Below are 27033 nucleotides of genomic sequence, written 5' to 3'. Positions count from 1 at the left end.
AATCGTAGGAATCACTACCTTATGCTATTGGAAAATACATGTGATACTGCCTGCGTGGACTGCCATTCCCACCCACCCTCCACCCTTTTGAATGGATAACATATTGGAAGGTACAAGGAAAGTTTAAATAAGTTAAATGAAAAATAAATAAGTTAATGAAAAAGACAACCTTAAAAAAGAGAGAGAGCTGTTCAAAATATATTCCTTACTTCTGAGGATGGTGTCATGACGGGTACCAGGCTCTTACAAGCACTCTGTGTATTACTATCACACTAAAGGACTAGAGATTTTGAGACAACTGTCCTATGACCCATTTTGGTTTATGCTCTGCATCCTAGGAGTTTGTTTTCTGTAGACTGTCTCATTAATAAACAATTAACTGGTGATTTATTGGTGGCATACTATTGAAGAACTCTGTGGTAGGAATGAACAGATAATATAAAAATGTATGAGCAGGAAAAAAAAGATAGAATTAGTCACAAAAATCTTCTGAAAAAGTATAAGCTTCCTGTTTCACTTTCAAATATCCTTTTATGGAAAACTTTCCTTAAACTTGCTAATCTGAGTCCCTCAGTATATAAATTCTTAACTGGAAATCAGTTTTCAATATTGAGCATGTGCTAACGTTTATCACACACTAGATTAGGGAATCAGAAACCCTGGTTGAAGTCCCAGCTCTACAGTTAGCAGCATGACCCAAGCTGAGCTGAGAAATCTCTCCAAGCTTTATTTACCCCACTTGTGAGTGGGGTTAACGAGCCCTGCCTGCTTATTCTTCTTCCTGGACATTTGTCAAGTGTCAAATGGTAGCCTTTAAACTCCGTTTTCATTAACAGCCACATTCTACTGCTAATGATGATGATAAATGTAATAGCAAAATCATGGTAATTTTAATACAAAAAGCGTTACTCTGGAGTTGGGACAATATGTGGAGTGAAAGTGATGATAATCCGCAGGTATGGCCCAGAACAGTCACAGCGGTGGCTTCCCCTTGCTCCGTCTAGCCTGGAGCGAAGAGAATTCATCTCAGGACCTTCGGTTCCTGCATCGTAGAGTCTGCACAATGTGGATCTAGCCTGGTAGGTGTAGAGGCAGCAGTTTCCATGACTCCAATAAATTAACTAGTGTTCACGGATGTTTTGCAGCTGCCCTGGAAACAGGCTAGCAGTTTTGAAAAAGAATTGTTGCAGCCATGAAAAAGGTGTTGGTATCATGTGTGTGCATGTATAAAGCGTACTTTGAAAAACCTACCACTTCACCTGCACTGAATGCAACAATGCTAAGTTGTGCTCAGGTTTTTCTTTCTTTTTTTTTCCATATTGAACTTACTTTAACTGCTAACCTTTGCTTCTCCAGAATTCCAGCAGGTTAAACATTATTGTATAAATAGTGATGGCTTCTATATAAATAGCAAGTATCTTAATATAATGATACATATTTAAACCTCAGCCCCGAACACTCAAAATTCAAGTAAACATTTACAAAAACATCGTAGCTTTAAAAGGAGAGGGTATTTGAACAGTTTTTATTTTATTGGTATTTGGCTAATATTAGAATTGAATGAAATTCCACTGTATAAAACAGTTATTCCTACTATGAAAACCTCTTTATTTTTCCACAGGTCCTCAGAGTATTGCTTACTGAAATAACTAAGACCCTAATTGTAAGGTTTTAAGTAATTAGAGTTATTATTTGAATTATACATAGCAATACTGCACTCACAGACATTATTAGAAAATAAGATATCCCATATAAATTAATTTTCTGCAGTATGTCTCTATAAGTGCCTAAGCTACTTCACTGTATTTGGGGGTGAGGGAGGCCTTTTGAAATATATTATGTAAGTCCCTGTCTACTTATTTCAGGGTTAATCCATTCTTAATGTTTCAAAATCATTATAAACATTAATTATTATGGTGTGTATAGTATGCTGTAATACAGGATGTCCTCAGAGTCTCTCTGCAGGTGTGGCAGGTTGTTTGCCCCTATGCTAAAATGGCCCCGTGCTGCCATACTTTTTATCATTCTTTATCTCTTCTTTTAGTATTTATTGTTTCTTCTTGCACCTATGAGCAAAACTCTGAACTCCTTTCTGCTGTGCTTTTTAAAATATATTTTATATACTGGAAAATCAGATATAAAGGTTTGCAAAATTGAGTCTTACGTAAGAGTAAATAGTCTCTGAATGAACACCCGAGAGACTTTTTAAGAACAGATACGAACTTTTAGTTTTTAAAATTTTAGTGGTATCTTTGCAGATCTTTCTTTCTGTTTTCTTCCATGTTCCATGTCATAATGCTTTTGAATGAGAGGTCTCTAATTATGAAAAGTGGTATAGCAATTATTTATACTTCTTCAATAGTTCTAATTTAGTATTACTTAGATAACCATTTGCCTTGTGGATATACTGGAACCTGCATACCTTCTACTAATCCTAACGATTATTTTTTGGTGTGTAAGCAAGGGTAAGATTTTTTAACTTCCTTTTTCAAATATCTCACATGGTGCCTCACCCACAGTCTGTTCCCAGAAAATATCTGATGATTAACTGAGATTTAAAAATAATTATCATGCACAAGCTACATACAAATGAAACTTTCTAAGAACTATACTTGTCTCTCATGTTCTAGAAAATGCTTATGTGCTTTTCACACTTTGGTTTAAAAAAAAAACCAAGAAAGACCAAGTTGAGCATAGATGATAAAAAAAAAATTGTAAAGGAGCCGAAAATTGAATTCTTCATAGATATGAATTCCAAGTACATCGCAGCTTTCCTATGGGATTATTTTGTTGATGGAGGAATTTGTAACTCATAATTAGAATCCCTTTAATTCATTCATTCATTCCAACAATAGCATTTATTGAATGCCTGCTGAGCCCCACCAGGAATGCACAGGCTTATCAGACACAATCTCAGGAAACAGACATTTTGGCCAGAATTTGAAGGTTGCTATGAGTCAGAGCCCAGCTGCCATATGTTAGAAGCATTCCCCCAGCTAAAACTGAAAGCTTTAAAGTGAAGCTTAACTTGTTCTTGAACTAGCTTTGATTCCATTAGAACGATCCCAAATATTTCATGTTGTGGGAAGAAATCTGGAGAAGTGGTGTCATAATGTTTTCCTGTTCCCTGACAAGTCATTCAGTAGCCCTGTCCAAGATCATTTAAAATAGCCTGGAAATAATCGGAAGTGATGTGCCTCTGTGGAAAACACTTGCAGGATGCCTGTCGGCAAATGGTGTTTTAAACCCTAGGTTTAATTTAGACGTGTTGTTAGGTTCCCTATAAGAATCCATGTGTTTAAAAAATGTTGTCTCAAGAAAAATTAATATAAACGTGAGTTAGGAAACAAGAAGGTTTCACATAAAATAATGATTCTTGATTTTACCTACCTGTTCTGCTGTGTAATCAAATGCACAGATGTGACATCTCTCCCTCCCTACCATTAGCTTCCTTTGTCAGTGAATCACCATGTTTTGCATGTACTGAAGACCAATAATCTTATATAGTGTCACTTAATCATATCTGATCATCATAATTTTGTAAGGCAATCATATGTATACATTTTCGGTGATGTAACCACTGCATTATTTATACAGCTTATTTTCCACTGCATTTTACCATTTGTATTGTATCATTACCCTTAGTTGCACGCAGGAGGATTGTGATAATTTTATAGAAATTATTGATTTGAGGGGTGCCTGGCTGGCTTAGCACATGACTCTAGATCTTGGGGTTGTGAGGTTGAACCCCACGTTGGGTGTAAAGATTATCTAAAAATAAAATATTAAAAAAAGACATTATTGATTTTTATTCCCTGAAAACCTTAAGGGACATAATAGATCTTTTTAAGAAAATATTTCAGGTGGAATCATCATGCATTTATTAATTGCATTTAATTTTTTGTTTTATCAGGAATATTTGAAAGAGAAAATCTTGTTTTCAGAGAACACAAACTCTAATTTTGTTATTGAAAAATCACTTTCAAATATCCAGAAAATAGTTTTGAAGTGGAACAGATAAATCATCAGTTCTTGTGAAGACATTTCATAGAATATGTGCTGTACATAACCTTTGATCCTGAAGAGTGGAGTTAGATTGATAGAGTGAGAAAACATCTGCTTCTAAAGTGAATAATTCTCCAAACTATTTGGGTTTCCTAAGTACATACGACTAAATCCATGAAGAGTTGGTACTATCCAGATGGCTGAATAAACTCACTGTTCACACTGTTCATCGGTATATTTTGTGTTGCTCATCAACACCTAGTTTGTCTCATAAACCATTCCAATCCAGTGACTATCGGACATTGCCAATGTGCCAGATACTAATGGTTTTAATGTTTCCTGTCCAACTTTAAGGTCTTTAAAAATCTTGAAAGGTAGATAGATTTTTTTTTAAGATTTTATTTATTTATTTGAGAGAGAGAGAGAGAGAGAACACAAGCAGGTGGAGGGGCAGAGGGAGAGGGAGAAGCAGACTCACCACTGAACAGGGAGCCAAACGCCAGGCTCAGTTCCAGGACCCTGAAACGATGACCTGAGTTGAAGTCAGATGCTTCACCGACTGAGCCACCCAAGGTGCCCCAATAGGTATTGTTTTTTCTTTATAAATTTATTTTTTATTGGTGTTCAATTTGCCAACATATAGAACAACACCCAGTGCTCATTCCGTCAAGTGCCCACCTCAGTGCCCGTCACCCAGTCACCCCCACCCCGCTCCCACCTCCCCCTCCACCACCCCTAGTTCGTTTCCCAGAGTTAGGAGTCTTTCATGTTCTGATATTTCCCACTCATTTTTTCTGATATTTCCCACTCATTTTTTCTTCTTTCCCCTTTATTCCCTTTCACTATTTTTTATATTCCCCAAATGAATGAGACCATATAATGTTTGTCCTTCTCCGATTCACTTATTTCACTCAGCATCATACCCTCCAGGTCCATCCACCTCGAAGCAAATGGTGGGTATTTGTCATTTCTAATGGCTGAGGAATATTCCATTGTATACATAGACCACATCTTCTTTATCCATTCATCTTTCGATGGACTCCGAGGCTCCTTCCACAGTTTGGCTATTGTGGACATTGCTGCTATAAACATCGGGGTGCAGGTGTCCCGGCGTTTCATTGCATCTATATCTTTGGGGTAACCAATAGGTATTGTTTTTCTAAATTTACAGAAAGGAAACCGAGGCTCAAGAACTCTAAGTAACTTGTTACCAGTCACATAGCCACCAGGTATTAGAACCAGGATAAGAAATAAGATTTTCCAACTCCAATTCCAGTTCTCTTTCCACCACACATACTGGTTTCAAAAGAAGTATTTATTTATTCAACAAATCTTTATCCATCTTCTAATATATGCCAGGCACTGTGCTAAACCTTAGTGTTACTAGAGATACAAAGGTGAGAAGATAATGAATTCCCTGCCTCTTAGAGTCTGTAGTAAAGAAGATGTAAAAGAAAGCAAATGATTACCAGGGAGAAAAATGGTATAAAGAATCAGGTTTACAGAAAGGGAAGAACAGAATGCCAGTGGGAACCCAAAGCTCATCTGATGGAGGCTGGCAGTTTGTCCAGGACTTCCTGAAGGCAGTGACATTTAAACTGATATTGTAGGATGGCAAAAAATGATGAATAGATACATACATACATAGAGTTGATTCTCATTATTGGCAGATTCTGTATTTGCAAATTTGCTCACTTACTAAAATTTGTTTATAATCCCCAAATCAATACTGGCTGCCATTTTCAGACTTGTTCACAGGGTGGAGTGTCCTGAGACACATCCCCAGCTAAGGTCTGATGAGGCGCTGCTCTGTCTTCTTGTTTCAGCTCTCATACTGTAAATAAGTGTCCTTCTCACAGTTTACTTAGTGCTACGTTTTCCTATTTTTTGTGCTTTTTGTTAGTGATCTTGCTATGTAAAATGGCCCTCAAGCATACTGCTGAAGTGCTGGCTAGTGTTCTCAAGTACAGGAAGGCTGTGATGTGCCTTACAAAGAAAATACATGTGAAATAAGTGTCATTCAGTGATGCTGGCTGTGAGTTCAATGTTCGTAAATGAACAGTATATCTCATATAACGTATCTTTAAACAAATACACAGAAAACAAGGTTATATATTGATGAGATGATAAAAAGGTTATGAGCACAGACTCACAGGAGTCTAACCCTATATTTCCCCTAGGGGCAAATGGTTCAATATTGGCTGCTTCAGTGGTCCTAGTGACTTTATAAAACCTAACTATGTCAAATAACAAGAACCGACAACATGTAGATAAATATCTGTCAACACCAAGTGCTGGTGTGGGTTCGGGACAACTAGAACTCAGACATTGCTAATAGGAATGCAAAATGGCACAGCTACTCTGGAAAACCATTTGGCGTTTCTTATCATTGAACTTCTATATTCCATACACACTAGCAGTTCTATTCCTAGATACTTATCCAGGTGGAATAAAAACTTATGTTTACACAAAAATCTGTACATGAATGTTAGCAACTTTGTGAATGCTAAAAAGTGAAAACAGCCTAACTATCCTTCAGTTAAGAAATGAATAAATTGGGATGAAATATTACTGAATAATAGAAATAACAAATTATTGATATGTTCAACAACATGGGATGTATCTGAAATGCACCATGCCAAGTAGAAGAAACCAGAGGTAAAAAGCTATATAATATATTATTCCATTTAAGTGATATTATTTAGAGGCAAAACTATAGGGATACAAAACAGTTATGTGGTTGCCAGGGTTTGGGGAAGGGGAATACGTTGGCTACAGGGGAGCACAGGGGAACCTGGAAGAAAGGAGATGGAGCTTTTCTATATATTGATGGAGTTGGTGGTAATTTAATTAATACCTTTGTCAAACCTCGAAGAACTGTATGCTAAAAAGAACGTGTATTACGCTGTGTAAATCATACTTTAAAAAGAGATGTAAAAGCTGAGATTTGAATCTTGGATCAAAATACAATTCTTCTAGTTTGCCGCAATAATATCAGAAAATACTATTTTGTACAGCATAAGGAATGTAGTCAATAAGATGGTAAAAACTTTGTTTGGTGGCAGATGGTGACTACACTTACCATGGTGAGCCCTGAGTACTATATAGAATTCTTAAATCATTATGTTGTACACCTGAAACTAACATACCACTGTATGTTAATTGTATTTCAATGAAGAGGAAAAAAGAAAGAAAATGCCATTAAAACAGAGTACTCCATGTGTTTTGCTATAGTTCTAGTTGATAAAACACTGTTTTATAAAATAAACACCGTGTAATTCATGTTACACTATGAATTGAGCAGTGGATGCTATGAACATATAAAAAAATATTTTCTGGGATGCCTGGGTGGCTCAGCGGTTGAGCGTCTGCCTTTGGCCCAGGGCGTGATCCCGGGATCCGGGATCAAGTCCTGCATCGGGCTCCTTGCAAAGAGCCTGCTTCTCTCTCTGCCTGTGTCTCTGCCTCTCTCTCTCTCTCTCTCTCTCATGAATAAATAAATAAAATCTTTAATATTTTTTTCTTTTCTCTTGTTTTTTAGTGCTTAAATTTAACCTAGTTCTTACTGGTTACAGGAAACAGTTTCTTACTGAGTGTTTGACAGTGAAACCTGCAATCTAGGCTATAGTTCTAATATATGTAGTATTCATACTATGGCAAAGCTTTTGTATGATTTGAATTACTCAGTTAGATGGCATTTTGACCTTAGAATAATAGAGAAGAAAATAAGACAATAGAAAAAACATGATAATATCACTTGTCTTGCTTATATGTGATTATTTAATGGCAGGCAACTGTGAGACATAAATGGCTTATCTGCTCACATCCTTGGCAGTAGGAAGACCTACCCCCTGACCTCTTTGAGTGTCTTCCAATTCTGGTATTTCTCTATTTCACTCTTCCTTGTTTATAATGGCTTTGCCACATTCCCTCCATTGTATTTCAAGGATCAAAGATGTAAATCAAGTCACCATTACATTCTAGCTTATAAAAGTCACCTTCACCATACAATATGTACCTAGCCTTTGGAAGAATGAGCAAGTTGGGGTTTCTGAAGCTATTATTGTACTTAAGACTTTACAACAAATCGAATAATATATATCAGTAGCTTCTCAATAATGTGTACCATTAAAAAAATAAATAAATAATGTGTACCATCACTTAAACAAGTCACTCTTTCTTGTATTATGACATTTTAAAAATTACTTTTATCTAGATTTAAGATGTGTTCTCAAAATATCTGAAGACCGTATATGTACTATGTCTTTCTATAAATAAAAGGGTCATGCATGACTATAGTCAATAAATGTGGACAAAAATGTATTCAAATTTATTGAAAATTAAGTGTGCTTAAGATTATTATACTATCAAGGCCATTTGTTAGGTGATTAAATAGGTGAAAGAAATGCTATACAATATGTGTTGCAAAAACCATGAAGAGTAGCAATGATATGATTTAGAAAAGTGAAACCAGCAAATATCTCTATCTTATGCTTTTTAAGTAAAATAAGGTGAAATACAAAATTACCTCTTTTTTTTGTTTTTAACAGATCTTTTCTTTTGTTTGAAGTCTCTTAAAAGTGCAGTGTTGGCTCTTGTACTTTTTAGTTTCCTTGCAGCCCTATTGAACATTCCATTACCAATATTTGGAGTTGTTTAATTAATCCAAAACAAGAAAGAATTCCCCTTAAGAGTTAATGTGTAGCAAGTGTTTCTTAAATATACAAATGGCAACATTGTTTTCAAACAAGATAATTACCACTGTGTATAGTATGCTTCTTCATTAGTAAGTAATTAAATAATTTACTAAATTGTGCAATAATTCATAATGACACATGCTAACCCTGCTCAATTATAGAAGCTAGGGATTAAAGAATTTCTTGCACACATGCCTAAAATTTACTAGAGTGGTAATTTTTGATTCCTGAAGAAGTCAGCTTGCTGCTTTCAAAATACTGAGTAATGCTCAATTCAAGGAAAATTTTTTAAAAAATTTTGAGAGTCATAACATAATGGTTCAGAGTGCATACCCTAGAATCGGCTTACAAAGGTTGTTCTTAAGGTTGCTTTTTGTTCCTGGCAAGTTACTTAGTTTATTAGCCTTTTGTTCCTGGCAAGTTACTTAATTTCTCTATGCTCCAGTTTCCTCATCTGTAAAAAGGGAGTTTGGGGTGAATTAAGTGTTAAAAAGAGCATCAAATAAGTGCCTGTGACAGAGTAAGTCCCAAGGAATCATTAACCCAATAAGAGAGGTAAAAGAAGCAAGTTGTATAATTATCAGAAAGCCCTTTTGATTTTGGAAAGTCATCTTTGGGGACATAAGGCTTAACTGGATACTCAAAATCTAATGTCGATTTTAGAGTCTTCTGATTTGAATGCCTAATTTAATCTACCTCCATCTTACAAAATGGAAGAGAAGAGCACTGAGGTTTTTTTAAATGTGAATCGAACATAGAAGAATTTTCACATTTTTTATTAAAACAGAAGAACAAACCCAAATCTCTTCTTGTTTCAGTGTTCAAAGCATACTTCCCCAGTGCAGGACTGGACATAAATAATAGGTGTACTCCTGAGAGCAGAGACTTTTCTGATCAAACGCTGTCAGCCAAATGAATCCCATCCTATAAGCTGGAGCTTAAATGTGAGCATCAGAACCACTATTGACATGTGGCACAACTGTCTGAAATGTCAATAGTTATAAAATGAGTATTTCATAATGCAGAATAATTGATTACTCTGCTTGACTGAACAGCAACATATTTTCTCTGCGAAAGCAAAATAATGCCAGCATTTGCTCCTGGAACGCTCCTAGCTGCGAGACTCGGATTTCCCAATGAAGCCCACGTACTCTGCAGCCCTTGATCATGCATGACAAAAATAGAGGGAACCATCTGTAACTGCTTATCTTCTCTCCATTATTTGAAAATATATTTTTAAGATACTTCTTAAAAAATAAAATATGGCCTGTATACAAAGCATCTATATTAGAACTGTCGCAGATAATTTTCAGAACTTAAATGGGTGAGATACAAAATCAAATAACATTCAATTTATCTTGTTCATCCTGAAATGCCCTGCTTAGCTTTCACTCTGATGAAGTAATACCCATTTCCAGTTTTATTCTTCCTCTGTGTGCTGTGATGTGGAACTCTTTTGCTCTACGTGTTTTATTAAGTGTAATTTAACTTTATGACTATCAAACCAACTATTAATCCTTACAATGAGACTATGAAATGGGTGAGCAGCAAAGAGATTTATTTTCTAAAGCACAATTCTCTTCTTCTGCCCTCAATTATGTTTTCAAAACTCATTCTTTGAGTGTATATATTTTGCAAAGGTCTGAGCTAGGCACTTTGAGGAAAAGCAGAAGAAATAGTAACAACCTACATTTTGAGCTTTCTCTACTCCTTGTCTTTATGTACTTTCTGTTGCTAGGAATCTTCACTACTAGTTTTGTAAAGTAAGAAATGCATTTTCTTTCTCTGTACTTTCATCCATGTTCTGCCCTCCTGTTATGATGTTCTTTATTCTTTTTCCTATCCACTAGATTCTATTTGTCTTTCAATGTTTAGATCAAATGGTAGCTCCTCCATGAAGTCCTTCTTCTCATCAAATTTAAGATGAACCCTGTACAAAGTTGCCCCTCGTACTCTTGGCTTGCATAGCACCTTATTTCTGGAACACTTATTCTGCTTTACATCGTAGGTATGGCATTCATTTGCCTGCTAGAGGACAAGCTCCTTGAGGGAAGGTCTGACATCTTAATCTTTTTCCTTCCCTCTCAATGTCCTGGCACACATTCTTTAAATTATAACACACAGATGTTTACATGCTTCATTGGATGGGAGCTTCTGCTTTTACAGGAGATGAGACATAAGAAGGTGAGACCATGAGGCCCCTTAGACCAAGGGGTAATTTAATTTGTATTTATCTTTGTATTCCCAATACTTAGGTACTTAATAAATGCTGGTTTAATACATACAAATACACACAGAGACACATGGATTCAAAAGTGTAAAAAGCTTAGCAAAAGTACATTCTAATAGTCACTTCAGCACGTCTTTATTAAGGTCAAAAATTTATGCCAACCACAGGCTCAGTGTGTACCACAATGTAGGGGCTGGTGGGGACAGTGATGGTATTTCCACTCATAAGCCCTCCAAAGATGTTGTCACTCTATCCTTTCTTTAAAGTGTTTGATCCTCCCAGTAGCCCTTCAAGGTTATATTTGCCTTATTTCACATAAGAGGAAACATAGGTTTATTCAAATAACTCAGCTAGTGAGTGGGATAAAGGTTGGTTCGGGACCTAGTTTTGTCTGATGTGAGAGCTCATTCGGCCATACCAGAGTTTGATGACACAGTGAAGGCCCCTTGGAGAGGTAAGTCGATGTAGTGCAGCAGAGAGAAAGGGATGCTGTTCCTAAGAAGTGGATAAGACGAGATCCTGCAAGTAGTTGTGGAGTATGTGAGTTGCAGGAGTCCTTCAAGCTCTGTTCCCATTCTTTCACTTCACAGATGAGAGACCCGAAGGTGGAATGACTTGCCCAAGGTGGCAAATTAAGTGTGAACCCAAGCTCCAGGTTCTGAGTTTGCTTCTATCATTCATGTTCCTTTGACTAAAATATTATTTCCCGAATGGCCTGTTCTGTGCCATCTGCGGGAAGTGGGGTGAGCATACCCCACGGGAACACAAGGGGCGGAGGTCCTTCTGGCCTCTGTTGTGCATCTCCTTCCTTGCTGCCTTGGCAGGTGTGTGTGTGTGTGTGTGTGTGTAGTGAGGCACCTGCTACCTACCTATTGTGTGGAGGTTGCTCACATCTGTATGCCTGTGAACTTCACCCTTCCCCTCATTGTGATCGTTACAAAACATCTTCCAGTTCTTGAATTTCCCAATAGATATATGAGAAATATGTGGTTCCAGAAATCTCAGAATCCCTTCACGATTGTCTCAATCCAGCCAAATCTTTCGCCTCCAACATCCCATTACACTAATAGTCACACTAATGATTTGGAGCCGTCTGTCAACTGTGAGGGGCAGAGTGCTGTGTAAACATCTTTTCAATGGACAACCAGACACTGCCTTCCTTTAGGGTTGCTCAGATGACTCAGGGAGCTGACTTCTCTATAGTTTTCAGAGCCAAAGTCAACTGATTAGTGAGGTTGTTCTCGTTTGATTCTCTAGGACAATACCAGGAATACAATACGCATTCAGTGAATGTGCTTGATAATGTGAAATGTGTCTGTATGTGTGTGTGTGTGTGTGTGTGTGTGTGTGTATGAATGAGTGTATAAAATTGAAGATGTCTCTTGCCACCAAAGAACAGTGTATTTCACCATATTTCATGGGCTATGTATATGTATACACATGTACATTTACATCTACATCTATATTTGTTTTAAAATCATGAGTAGTGGGACACCTGGGTGGCTCAGCAGTTTAGCGCCTGCCTTTGGCCCAGGGCATGATCCTGGAGTCCCAGGATCGAATCCCACACCGGGCTCCCTGCATGGACTCTGCTTTTCTCTCTGCCTGTGTCTCTGCCTCTCTCTCTGTGTCTCTCATGAATGAATAAATAAATAAAATTTAAAATAAAATAAAATTATGAGTGGCAAGCAAGCTATATTAATCTGTTCATCCTCTCCCCCTTCCACTCATAAATAAGGGGGGCCTCTCTGTCACCCCTGGTTTCCAGATCTCACCAATATTATTCCATTTTATAAATGCTCCTTTATGAGGCACTGGCTCTTTCCAGAAAAACTAAGCAAGTCTGTGAAGTATTATAGGTAAGTTTGTGCCTTCTCTGTGGCTTTCCAAGCAATCTTAGTTAGAACTCTCTGGGTCTGACTCTATCTGGTCTATAGGAGACCTGCTTCTCTGGCTCTATGTCAGTCAGAATGGCCCAAGTCCTACAGATCACAGTGCAGTGGTGGCTAAGAATTCAGTTGAATCAAGCTGCCTAGGACCACATTAACCTTTCACTGATCCCTTTCTTGTTCAGCTAGAAAGAAATTAATTGAATTAGCAAGCTGCCACACTAGAGAGGGAAAATCAGGGCCTGGGTGAGACACAGAGCCAAAATGCTCTCTCATGTGCAGCAGCAGCAAACTTCAAAATCATCTTTGTGCTAGGAGCTCCTTGCCCACTCAGGATAAATCTGTTAATCCATTGGTTTGCCATTCTCCCCAATAGCAGCACTGTAGTGTGATTCAGGGTGGTACACCCCATTTGGTGGTATATTTCCACCATTTCCACCCCATTTGGTGGAAAACCGAATATACCCTCATAAAGTATCATTTCCTTAATCTCTGAAAGTGGGAAGATTGGCACCAATTTTCTGATTACATGCCAGTCTAGATATCCTGTAGAAATACAGCAAGCTTTCCTCATAGACATTTGGGAACAACCTGGCATCAGAAGTGTCTCTCCACTTTCTTGCTAAGTGACAGATCAAATGTGAAACCCAGTATATAGGGACCCCATGTGGGGCTGTTACCTTCTCTAAAGAACACTGAATTCAATTCCATGTGTTTATAAGTGTGCAGGGTGCCTTCCTTTTCAGAGATTAGCCAACAGAAACATTTGAATCAAAAAGTAATGTATAACATAGTTCTACCCATGGTAAAGAATTCCCATCCTGTTTAATTATCCTTATGTGAGCAATATTCTTTTTCTATTTTCTTTTCAGAACACTTGGTAAAAAAAAAATTAATGGAAAGAATATATTGCTTAACACTGTTTTCCCCTATAGTAGGTACTCCATAAACATTTCCTACATGTTAATAATTATTCCTACATGTAAATATATAGTTGGTAAAGGTTTGCACTGAGATGTGCATCATTTATGGCTCAAATTTGGTAGTATTGGATGGGGGATATGGATCCTTTCATTCCTGACTGGTTTATTTGGTGCAGGATTTATAATTCCATAGAAAGTTTGTATTTCAAGGTTGTTTGGTTTGGTTTGTTTTTTTTTTTTTAAAGCAGCCCCTCATTTTTACTTTCAAAGTTTCATAAGAGCTTTGTGTTAATATAAAGAACAATATTATACCCTGGGTTAAAAGCTGAAGACATTTAATAGAGGCATGTATTACAAATAGCATCTAGCCACACAGGAAGGTTAAGACTTAATATCTGAAATTCGGTCGCTCATTATTTGTAGAACCAGAATGAAATACATTTCCAAGGGCTAAGGTCAGTATTACATTATCCTGGAAATGTCTTTGTTGAATAAATGTGTAAATATTTCAAATAAGTATTATGAGATTACATTTCTATTGGGGACATTATCTATAGGATGACTGATTCTACTACTTGTAATTGCAGGAGCACACATGTCACGTTACATGTCATTCCCGATTACCGATTTCATTTGAAATGGTCTGGAAATAAATACCGATTACTAGTAATGTAAGACTATTTACCTTGGAGTCAGATGTCTGACAGGCAGGCTAGAGCTAATGGATTTGGTCATTTTCAAAGCATTGTTTTCTCAAACGGGATACTGTTTTAAAGTAACATTGTGATTTTTCAAGGATTGTGTTATCTGGATTCATTTGCAATGAGTATGAAGAACATAACCTATTAACATGCAGTCCCTGACATCTTTCCATCCCTCAGTGGTACAAAGGAAATAAAGTTGGACCTCGGACCTACCTACTGGATAGCTTGGCTTTGCTCTTCCTTGTCATGAAGTGCTTAGGACAAGGGAAATCAAGAATCAAACATGAAGGATGGTGTCAATGTAACTGAGGGGCGTTGCCTCATTGGGAGATACAGTTGCATCATGGGAAGGTGGTGTGATTTAATTTCATAATTGTAAACATCACAGTGGGTATGGTTGATTCATTTGAAACTCTTGTCCATTTTGCTATGGCTGGACAGCTGAATTAACATGGGTAGGTCTTGGCTTCCCACTTTCATAATTTCTTGTTTTTGTGGTTTTATTTGAAAAAAATCTAAAGGAAAAACTCTGTTAGGATGGCTTTAGCTGAAATCAAACTCTTATTAAGCTAGGGATTGATTTAAATTAGGATGAATTTTTTTTACCTTCTAAGTCAGGACTGTGTAAATTTTGCCTTGAAAAGGCGGCTGGGGAAGGTGGGGGAGTATATGAATCCTAATTTTCTACAGAGCTGATTGTCTGCCTGCGTTTTTAAATCATAGCCCAACTCAGGGGCCAGGACAACTCAGTTATATGGGGGAAAAAATGCTAAGACTCTCCTTATTTAATCAGCATGAAGGCATCAGCTAACAACTAATATTTTAAGTTGTAAATGGAAATACAGACCATCAGAAAAGAAAGCGGAACTGAAGCTGTGTGAAGGAACAGTAGCAGGTATGCAAACTGGGCTTTTGAGATTTTTGTGCCATTATAGTCAATGTTGTGGACATCCTGGCAAAAATCTTAAATAATGCAAACTCTGGGTATGAAGCATCTGAAATTCGTCCTGAAGAGATTCGTCTGATAATACTGTCAACATTTAAGTTCCCATAGGCCAGGGAAAAAAGGGATTTAGCTTCGAAGTCCAGAGGGAATTAAGTTTCAATCTTAAAATTCACAAAGTCTGCCTTTGAGAGGTATTTATGTTTTCCTGCCCAAGGTGCCACGACGTTCTTGAGTGTGAAAACCAGAATCTTTCCCACCTGTAGATGGGTTCTCTGGAGAGAGTGATGGATGCGGAAGAGCCTGGGAATTTGGTGGCTCAAATCAGCTGGCGATTGGATTGTCGTTGAGGTGATTCACGGAGCGTTAGTTTTCTGCTCTCCTTCCAGGTGACAGTGTTCCTGCGGGAAGGAAGGGGAGAGGGGAAGCCGGTGTGATGGAGAGGACCAGCATCCGTGTGCGCGGAGTCCCCCTGCCCAGGCCGAGTCCCCCGGGGATAGACTTAGGGGACACCGCGCCCCCCGGGAAGGTCCGGGCGACGGCGACCTCCACGGCCCCGCAGGGGACCCTACCTCCCCAACTGGGCGCCGGGGCGCTCTGGGAAAGGAGGGTGACCGCGGTCCCCCCACCCCACCCCCGGGCCAGGCCCCTCTTTTCCACCGACGAGCTGGAGTATTCGACGCCCCGGCAGCTCGGGGAAGGAAGCGGGAGAGCGGGACAGCGGGAGAGCGGGGTGGGCTGGCGCGCCCCTGCCCCGCGGCGTGCGCTCAGGGGCCCTGCGCGCGTAGAGCACCCCGGCGCCCACAGGTGCCCCGCGGGGCGAGGAGAAGGCTGCGGGCCTGGGCGCGGGCGGGGGGCGCGGCAGGGCAGCGCAGGGCTGGGGCGCGCCCGCCCGCCCGGCCGCCGCCGCTGCTCACCTGCCCGCGGGGGCGGGGCGGGGCGCGGCGCCGGGGCGCGCCCGCCTCCCGCCTCCCGCCTCCCGCCTCCCGCCTCCCGCCTCCCGCCTCCCGCCTCCCGCCCGGGGAGGAAGCGGAGGGGCGCGGTGTAAACAGAGCGGCGGCCGTGATGTCAGCCGGTCACATGGAGCCTCTTATGGCTCGGGATGGCTCTCGGCGGGCGGGCAGCTGCGGCAGCTGCTGCTGTGGCTCGGGCGGCGGCGGCGCGGCGGCGGCAGAGGGGGCTCCGGGGTCGGACCGTCGGCTCTCCCTGCGCTCTCCGCACCGCGGCTTAAATGATGTATTTTGTGATCGCAGCGATGAAAGGTGAGCCGGGAGCCCCGCCGGGGCCGGGTGGGCTGGCTGCTCGGGGGCGGGAGGAGGGCGCGCAGGGGGAGGGGTGGGCGCGCCTGCCCGAGCGCACGTACCGCCCGGGGCTGGGCGCGGGAGCCCCGCCAGGGCCTCCGGGGCCTCGGCGGCGGCGCCACCTGAGCCGGGCCGCGGGCCCCGCCTGCCTCCTGGAGGGGGCGAGGGCGCGCGGGCTGGACCCCTCGCCCGCCCCCTCCGGCTGCTGTCAGCCGCCCGGGTCCGCCCGGCACCCCGCGGGGCTCTCGGAGCAAAGTTTGCAGGGAGTCGCGGCGCTCCCGGGAGGCGGGGGCGGCCGGGGAGCTGGGGGAGGCCGGGGGGCGCGCCCCGGACAGCTCCGGCCTACGCGGGGAGGCGCAGCGGCCGGGCCGGGCCGGGCGGTGCGCGCGCGCCGACGCGAGGTCATCCCCGGGGGCCGGTCAGCGCCCCGGGCCGTGCGCCCTGCCCCCCTCCCCCCGCCCCCCGGCGGCGGCCGCAGGCCCCGAGCGCCCGGCCCCGTCCGGCTCCGCGTCCCGCCGCGGCTACTTCTGAAAGCGCCCGGGCCCGGGCTCTGGGGCTCTCGGGCTCTCGGGCTCTCGGAGCGCGCCGGGACTCCCGGGGCCGCCGCCCGCAGCCGCAGCCGCAGCGCCCCCCGCCCCGCCCCGCCCCCCCGCCGGGATACTTGGGGCCGCGGAGGGACGCGGGGAGGCCTCCTGCCCGCAGGAGCCGCGGCGGCGGTGGGAGTGCGGCGGCGGCGAGGGCCCACGCGCGCGGGTGGGTCGCGCCGCGGGGTCCCCCCGCCCGGCCCTCCGCCCGCCTCGGGCTGCTGGGGAGGGCGGGCGGGGGGCCGACTCGAGGTCTTCCCAGGGGAGCGGAGAGAGGCCGAGGCAAGTCAGGGAAGTTTGTCGTGGGCGAGCCAAAGTTGGGAGGTGTGCAGGAAGTCGCCGGTGCGGCCCGGAGCTGGCGGGCCACGCTCCTCGGACTCCCGCGGGCAGCCCCGGAGAAGCTCGTCTGGCCCGCGCGCCCGCAGGTGCCCCCCGGAGGTGGTGGGCGCGAGCGGCCGCGGGAGCCGGAGCCGGAGCGGGAGCCGGAGCGGGCTTCGAGCCCCCGGAGCCTGCGGCGCGCCGGGCGCCCCTCGTGCGCAGCGGGTTTGCAGCCCCAGAGCGACCTGCGGCGCTGCCGGTCCGCGCGGGCGCCGGGGGCTCCGAGGGCCGCTGGGGAGCCCGAGGCTTGGCTGCAGCCCGCGATGAGGGACCCCACTGCGGGGTGCGAGCTGCGTTTACTTTCGGTTCACCGAGCTTTGCCTTTCCCCACGAGAGCTTGGGTGGCATCTCTTGTATCAATCATTAACAGGCCGAAACGTGCTGGACGCTCGGATGAGCTGCTTGAGACCGAATCTTTCTCTACGACGTACCCACGGGCAAACGTTTTCTGTCTTCCCCTCCTGGCTTTCGGAAAACGGGATTCAATCATTTTTAGAATAAGCGACTGATGGAGGGGAAAACCTCCTTGTGATGCACGTTCTTAAAGCACTTAACATCCTTCTGTAAGGAAAAAAAATGTTGTTTTTCCTACAGACTTTTTTTTTTTTTTTTTTGGTAAAAGAAATCTATGCTCAAAAAACTTTTATGCTATTTCCTGCGTTTTATTAATCCTGCAAGAGTAAAACGACTCAAATAGCCTTTGTAGTCAAAGGCTTTTTTTACCTTTTTACCCCCCTTTAAGTTATAAAATAGGTTTTGCTACTTGGAAGATGTCAATGCCACTCTTTTACCCATTTTACGTAATATGATTTGTGTTGATTGGGGGGAAAGGTGAAAATCTAAAACTGTTTCCCCCAATAAACAGTAACCACCAAACAATAAGGAAAATATATTTTAATGCTTTAATCTAATGTTGATGCTTCCCAGTACGTAGGATTTTGCTTTTGTAGCTCTAGCACAAAGTTAGGTACTATCCCTTACTAATAGAGTCATGAGAATCACACAAACACCAACATCCCCCAAAAGCTGTAGCCCACACATTTGTCTTGGAGTGACCTCTGGCTGCCATTAGATAATAGATTCATAGTAATGTGCTTTGAGAAAAGTAGCTCAGAAGTACTGGCAATGCAGCTTTTCTATAAGCATGAGAGAGAGAGAGAGAAAGAGAATGCATCTGGACAATTAGAATATTTCATTTCCAATATCATAACATCCTGTGTTTTAATGGGATTATCTCGCTTTGGTGCAAATTTAAACTGAAGAAAAATAGTTTGTGGGAAAATGAGGAATGCTGTAAATGTTTCCATATCAGATTTAAGGGGAAAAAAACTGGCCCAGAATCATATTAAATACTTCCCTACTGCCTCTTATTTTTAATAGTTAAATTGGTTCCATATGTAAGAGAGTTTGTATAATTAGATTTTTCATGCAAAACAGAAATACTCTTTATAATATAGCTTTTTCGTACACGTATGCATGTGGATGGGGGAGGAGGGAACAAGCGACCATAAAAGAGAAACATTCTCTTTGTTGGCTGATTACTTATGTTTTTTAAACATCATTAAATCAGGCCTTTTGAACTCACCAAAGAAGAAAATCCTTCCTCTGCGTTAGTTGTCAAATAAGTTTAGGCTTAAAGTGGTTTCATGCTTAGAAGTAATAAATCTTCATTTAAGCAACTCTAGTCTCATCCTTCAGTTTTGTTTTTGTTTAATTAACAACAAAATTCCGATACCATTTGGATTGCTTCTTGGGCAAACAGAGAGAGCCAAGCGATAACATTTATGATCAGGGGAGCACTTGTTCTGCTCATCATAAAAGTGCATTGCCCAAATGTCAGGCGGCAGCCGAGCGCTGAAAGGAAATGCAAGGGCTTCATCAGTTCCCGTAGATTATATGCCCCTTTTTTCATGAGTGCTCAGCCTATGCTCATGTAAATGGAGTTAGAGTGAAGAGAGGCTTACAGAGAATTTCTGTCCCATAATAGATTCTTTCCCCCAGCACAATTCATGTGCAGATGCAAAACCTCACCTTCCTGCTTTGAAAAATACTTTATGTGTTGGTGATTGGTAGTATTTCCAACTCGCATAAATTTGATTTTATACTTTTGAAAAATTTGGCCTTTCTTTTTTACCCAGTGAAATGTGAATTTTATCCCTGGTCTTATTTCAAGCACCCCGTCCATGGTGTCCGTGAGCAGGGATATTTGTCCCATTTTTGTGACCTTTGGTAGATAGGATTGGGAGAAGGGTGATGGCTGGATCTTGAAAGGAGAAAACCCAAAGGGCTGTGCCACCAGACAGAGTTCATCGGGCAAGGAGGGGTCAGTTCTTTTAAAGACAAAGAGGATCTCTGAATCCATCTGTCCATGGGAGGAGAGGGGGAGCTCAGACCCTCTGTGAAGTAGAGAATATTTTTAAAGCACCATTTTCTTGAGTAGCTCCTTAAATTTATAAATTTGAATCACATCACGTGAAATGCAAAGCAGCACCCTACTCGAATAGACCACTTTGCCCTCAATTTGCATTGAGTACCATATAGTTTCTTTGATGCTGCCCAGTTATAAAATAATACAGTTTCTAAATGGAAGTAGTTTGATAGATGGACGGATGGACAGACTGACGGATGGATGGATAGATAGAATGAATATGATTTATATCTTAGGGGTTATTTTATAACTAGTAGATAAATTAGTAAATATATGTTAATAGTTCTCACTACACTCCTTTTTCTCTCACCTTTCCCTTCCAGCCAAATGAATCACAATGAAATGGATGAGATCAGCAAGTAGATAATTGCAAAGTACCTGCAATAGCACCCAGCCACTTTGTAATTTGCTCAGGGGCCTCTAAGAAAATAATATTTACAAATGACCATTTACAAGGAGGAAAAGTTACTAGAGGGAGGGATAGATCGATCTGCAGAGGTAGAGTTGGAGTTCAGTTTTCTTAAAATTCCCTTAAATTATTTTAGTCATCAATAAAACACATTACATGGAACAAATCTAAATACTTCGTCATGGAAGTGTTCTCTGATGCGTTCTAAATATTCATAGTGCTTATTAGTAAGAAATCAAGGCTGCTTTAATCTACATATTTCATATTTAGTAAGTATTAAAACCATAATTAGACTCTCAGAATCAGCAGCTACACCATGTGTGTGTTTCTCTGCTTTAAGAAAAAGAAAAAAAGATAATTTGGAAAGATCCACCAATGACAACAAAACAAGTATGAATTGACATTTGACGTTATCTCAAAGACCATGTTATGGGGAACGGAGAAGTTTCCTCTCTCCCCTTCTAGATCCTCCGCTGAGGATACCTCCCTTCCACCCCAGCCTCTGAGTCATGGACTTAGAGATTCATAGTCAGAGTTTTTTGTATTTGTTAGTATGCTTGCTTTTTCCGTAAATTGTCAGAGTAGTATGTCTAGAGATAAGAGATCTAAATAGGCCAATAATAGCATCATATTAGCCCATGGACAAAAATGCAAGAAAGCAGTTGAAAACTTTTATTCCTGGGTTTTCTTTTTAAAGTGATGTTTGTTAGCCCTCATCATACTATAAGGAGGTAATGTGATAATTTTAAAACCTTTGTTCCCGTGAGTATGAAAAGCCATGTCCATCTTATTTCCTAGGTTTGCCAGTGATTTCATTTTTTGATTTTTATTTTATTGCCTCTGAAGTTTACTAGGCATTTCGTAAATACATAGATGGATGAGTTAATCTATATTTGTTTTGTGCTTTATGTTTTACAAACATTCTTATCTCATTTGATCCTCTGTGGAGAGTCACTGGTACTCTCATGGGTTTTTGTTGGACAAAAGTGAAGCTCATAGTGGGTATGTGCTGTGTAGCCAAGCTCTTCCAGCTGATAAATAGTGAAGCAAGGACTAGAGCCCTAATTTCTACTATTTTCATGCTGCCTCCCCTGGAGGAAGCTGTGAAAATGTCCCGGATATAACTTTGTCTCTAGTTACTGAAAATTATAACTCTGGCATTTATAAGAGAAAAAAATAGATTCAATTATGTAATGCTTTGCTGAGCCTAATATCTTTAAATTACTATTTAATAAAATCAATTTGGTACAAATGGGGTTATTCTTATTTGCTCATCATTAGCTTTCTTCATCCATGATTTTCATTAAGTCTGCTTGTTAAAAGAGGGTGAAATGTAAGCATTACTTTCCTAAAGAACACAGATTACTATGAAGTGCAGCTAACCTGTATAACCTATCTCCATTATGATAGAATTGAGCTGGTGATTTATCTGTATGTGTTCCACTTATCTTTAGGCAAAGGGAGCATTCACAATTGCATCTTCTAATTTTAATATGCCTTTATGTAGAAAGCTGATGAATCCTTGGGCTTTTGAGTGCTGATCTGGTTGTTTCCATGACACCTAAGGGGCATGATGGTGAATGTACTCTTGAGAAATCTGTTGTCTTTTAGAAAATCACACGAGAGTGAAAGTTTCCAAGTAGATAGATCTGCAAAAGCTCATTTCTTGATGGGTGTTTACTTTTCTGGGGACTGGCTTGAGATGTGTTTGCCTGAAAGCAAATCAACATTATTTCACAGAGTCTTGGGGAGAGAAGAAACCTTAAAAGTCACTTGGATAGATCTCAGACCCTTGAGATAGCACTCAAAAGTCTTATTGGCATTTGGGTCTCCACGGCATTCCTGCCAAATGGCTGTCTGGTTATATACTTGAACACCTCTTATGATGGGAAACTCACTATTGTAGCTTATTCCGTCTTGAATTAGAGAATTCATATATCAAGCATAAATCTCTTCTTTATATTTTTAATCCCTTGATTCTTATCCTTTCTTTTGGGGCTGTGTAGAACATATTTAATCCATCTTTCAAGTGAAAGATTGCAGCTGTTTGAAGACTACCAGTATGAAACACATACAGCTCTAACCTTAATCTTTGCTGTCCCTCTCTACTGACTGCACTGGTTCCTGGCCAGCCTTCCTGCAATCTTGGTCAGCTCTTCCTCAGGCATACTTACTACGTTTGTCTAGAACCTCTGGAAATTTTGTGGCCAAGAGTGGAACCCAAGTACTAGGGTATGATATGATTGACTCAGCACTTAACCTGCCACGAGGTAAAGAGTAAAGATTTTCCAATTTTGTTTTCAATGTTTACAGATACAGAGGCTAGGCTGTGTCTTTCGGCCATCGCTTGACCCGTCTGTGTGATATCATTGTCATTTGTGAAAGTGGACTTTTGGCCTATTTAGAAATGCTTTTAGGTGAACTGACGTTGGCTGTTACATATCTAGGAAAATCAGAGATATTCCAAAAATAATTAATGGAACATAAGAAGCATTTATGAGGTGTTTTCCTCCAGTGTACTCTCAGATCTGAGATAAGGCTGCCCTCTAGTGGTTCCTTATTATTTGGGGAAAGCTAAAACCCTTAATGGTGCCAGTGAATTTCCCATCAGGCTAGTGGAGCGGGTCAAAGGTTGAAATTATTTTCTCACTTGCTGTGGGGCATTCTTCATCAGATTCCAAAGTGTAATGCATTGCTTTAAATGGCTCTTAGCAGTGTAACTGTGGTGGAGATAATGAGTCTCAAAAGTTTGCTTGGAAGATAGTAAGGGAAGTTTTGAAGCTGAATCATAAAATTCTGTTTGGCTGCATATTAAATTTTAAAATATAAATGAGACTTGGTTTGTGGAGTAGACAATTATTGTGACTTCTATGGTGATCATTGTAATTTTTTCTTTTAGTTTCAATCGTAATTCTTTCCCCCAGCCCTCAAATAAAATTTAAAAAGAGATTGTCACTTTGGTCAGCATTTTCCCTTTTTAAATCTAGAGCTATTTTTTTTTCCAAAAAAAAGATAAACATTTAGAAAGAAACTATTTTAGCTTTTTTTTTTTTTTGGCAATAAAATAATTTTAAACATAGATGCAAACTATTAAGCACTTCATTTAAGAAGACTTATGGTCAGATCATTTGATTCATCTAAGTGTAGGCAGTTTGGCCCAAAATGTAGAGAATATGTTACATAGGTTTTTAGAACACTGTATAGAGTTTACACTTAAAACACTGCACAAAAATAGAAATAAGAATATGTTTCTGTAATTTTTAGGATAAATAGGTAATACAAATGAATTGTAGGCTCAAATTTTGGTGGTGTATCAAGTGTGAAACAATCATAAAACAATCTGATTTCTGTACTGGAATCAGAAAAATAGCTATTGATCCTTAAATGTCATTTAAGGAAATGATGCCTTGCAGAAGAATGAGAATACAGGTTTATATGATTTTTTTCATTGCTCAAGAAGTCAAGGCTTCAGAGCTGGGCTGGAGTAACCAGGATAATAATAATGATAGGTAATCACCAAGATTTTAAAGGATGACAGTGTTCACTTGTTCCTACTGGAAAGGTGAAATTGCATCTTTACGTGAAAAACAAGGAGAGGGGGAGAAAGCAAGGAAAACCTGCTGTTTAAACTTTTCTATCATAGAAATAAGATAGTGGTTCAGAAGTGAAGACTTGTGGTTAAGTTTCAGATCAGTTATTGAAGCAAACCGTTTTTTAAACTACACCACCCAGAAGTGTGATTCTTTCACCACATGACAAATACTCTTTTTCATAGAATGTTATTTTCATTTTTCAGTTGTTGGGGTTCCCCCCCCCATTCTTTATTTGTTTATTTCATGGCAAATCTTGTGCAGAACATGGGGCATAAATAATTTGTTTCAGCAAATACTTATTAATTGCCTACTGTGTGTTAGATTATACAGGTGCCACCTGCATGCTTTTAAAAAGCTGAGACACCTTCCTCCCAGTTGTGTCTCTTAAGCCGTGAATCAGCGTCTCAAAAATCCACTGAGAGATTGGCAGCCACACTTAGCTAGAGAAGGCTGCTTTAAGACAGTTGCTCTTACAGGTTTGCAGCTTCTGTGAACCACATGCCATTTAAAATAAAGGAGAATTTGCGACACACACGATGAAATGTTACTGTAACTAGATAAAGCCAATCATTATACTTATATGTGGACAGGATTTCCCTCCAAATAAGCCATAGGTTAGTTCTAAAATCCTGCCTAAAGTAGTAGTTCTGAAACCTTAGAGTACAACTCCTACCCCAGAGAGTCTGTCCAAAAGGCAGATTCTTAGGTCCCAGCCAGAGAGAGCCTGACTCTGTCAGTTTAATTCTCCTGGCCCAGGAAGGCATGTGTTTAAAAGTGTCTCAGGTGTTTTCGATTCAAATGGTCCTTTCGCTTTGTGAAGCCTTGTCCTCACCTTCCAGAGCTGGGATGGACACCGGGTCCTCTAGCCCTTCAGTGGTTCCTGAATATTATTGATTTTCACAGTCAACTGGGAAACATTTAAAAAATAAACTCCCATGTTCCATCACCACCTGTGTGGATACTGCTTCCGATTGTCTGGGGTGAGACCAAAGAACTTAACTTGTAAAGACTTTTCTTGTAAAAGATCGAGAATCTGGCAAGTTTGGGAAGCATTGCTCTGGTCTTATGCAGTGCAGAGAGTAAAGCTCAGAAAGGTAAATGGTATTAGGATAAGCACAAGCTTTCCTTTAGTCCACCAAATCTCCTTCCAGGATGCAAGAGATGCCCAACATGAGCCATTTCTGCCATTCTTTGGATGTTGTTAACACACTGGAGATACTCTTCTGATTATCTTGGCCCTTCTATACCAGCATGTGGGACAAAGTGAGCATACTCCAAATCTGCTACCCCAAGTGGCCCAAACAGGCAAAACACCCTGAGACTGGTATGGGAGGTGCCAATGATACTTTCCAAACACTGTATGCCTTTTGTGCATAAATCTTCCTGGGGAGCTCTGGCCTTCTGGCATTTAGTGAACCCCGGGGCTGGGTCTTGCCACCATCTTGACCATTCAGTAGGGGTAGACTGGGGATTGTGTGACAGGGGTCAAGGCCAACTCCAGTGGAAACAGTAATGTGTTTTCTATGTTGCTTTTTCCAGCAATAAAGTTTTTAGCACTCTTGCAGCCTCATCAGTGCTTCCTATTTACAAGTGTTTCTCAGATCCTGTGTACCTGGCCACCTGGCAGTTCTCCCCACTTCCAGGCACTGGAGGTAGCTAAATATGAATGAGGCAGATACAACACTGCCTTCAGACAGCTTAGATTTCTAGTCTGGTGAAACAAATAAAAGCAGAACTGCTCTGGTTGATGCAGAGGGAAGCCTACCCCCTTCCTCACCACAACTGCAGATACTCCTCTTTCTTTGGAAAATGGTAGTGTGAAATCTCACTCTTGTGGCAGGTATGATGCTGTGGACTCTAGGAGCCACAGTGAACACAGTGGGCTTTGTCTCCGGCCTTTGCAAGTATACATCCTGGTGGGAAGAGGTAGAGATAAAACCTAAGTAAACACATAAATGAACTAGATAAGAACAGACAGTGACAACAGGTACGCTAACAGGCAAACAGTGTGATGGCTTAGAAATGTGTATGGCCTCATGGATGAATGTCTGGGAACACAATCCAAGAATTTTTTCCTATGAATGGTGAATGACTCAAGGGAGCTTAGGGGTCTTCTGGTCCCTTAATTCTCAACCTTGTCTGCACAGTAGGCTGTCTAGAGAGTTTTTTAAAGATACTCAAGCCCAGGCTGCACTCTTAGAGGCTCTGATTTTATTGCTTTGAGGTGGGGCTCAAGTATTGTTAATTTTTTAAGCTGCCCATGATTCTGATTTAGAAACCTCTGAAGTCCAACCCCCTTACTTTACACATGAGTCACTTGCCCCCAGTGCAAGGAACCAACATTGGATGGTGGAAACCACCCTGCTTCGTGTGGAGGGGGGCAGATGTAGGTTCTCCTCCCAGATCTAGTACTCAAATAACTGTCAGATTACCTCAGTTGCTTGCTTCCCCCATTTGTTGGATTAGACTTGATAGCCATTGAGGTCTTTTCCATATCTCCCATTTGATGAAATCTTTCTGTTAAAACTGAAAGATGGTCTGGTTTCTTGTTCAAGACTTGGAGGAAACAGATGAACGCCTTCTAGTTTCCTTATCCCCCGTCTCAACCCTTAATTGCTATAGATGCCTCAATCAGCTAGTCAGTTCATTTCAGAAGTGACAATTTAAGGTAGAAAAAGATGATTACTTTTAGCCAACTCTTTAAATAAATTTAAGAACTAGCTTCCATTAATATTAAAAATAAATATGCCCAGATTTAGTTCCGGTAAATTACAAAAATACCTTATTTATCAAATTCTCTCCAAGAGCCTTTTCCATTTTTGATGGTTGAGTTAAAACCAAGGAGGTTAGGGGCAGGGAGGTTGCGTAAAAATGGAAACCCTGGAAGAGTCTTGACTATTGCATACCACAGTAATTTTATTCCTTACCAAATATTCCAGGCCAGAAACC

The 27033-nt window shown here is 41.2% G+C and overlaps 1 protein-coding gene across 2 annotated transcripts in view; it reads left to right on the top strand.

The window, feature by feature from the left end:
* Positions 1-27033, top strand: part of RORA (RAR related orphan receptor A) — a 711502-nt gene that overhangs the window by 596016 nt on the left and 88453 nt on the right. Inside the window, exon 1 of one of the 2 annotated variants that reach the window (XM_077881328.1) lies at positions 16490-16653. The exons of the other annotated variant lie outside the window; for it this stretch is intronic. Within the exon in view, the coding sequence (XP_077737454.1) occupies positions 16623-16653 (31 nt within the window). The 5' untranslated portion in view covers positions 16490-16622. Of the gene's footprint in view, positions 1-16489; positions 16654-27033 lie in introns of those variants that run through there. 2 annotated transcript variants of the gene reach the window in all.

Source organism: Canis aureus, chromosome 32 (genome assembly GCF_053574225.1).
Source record: "Canis aureus isolate CA01 chromosome 32, VMU_Caureus_v.1.0, whole genome shotgun sequence".
NCBI lineage: Eukaryota > Metazoa > Chordata > Mammalia > Carnivora > Canidae > Canis > Canis aureus.
The sequence above is the reverse complement of the archived record's forward strand: the minus strand, read 5'-3'. Positions and strand labels throughout refer to the sequence as shown.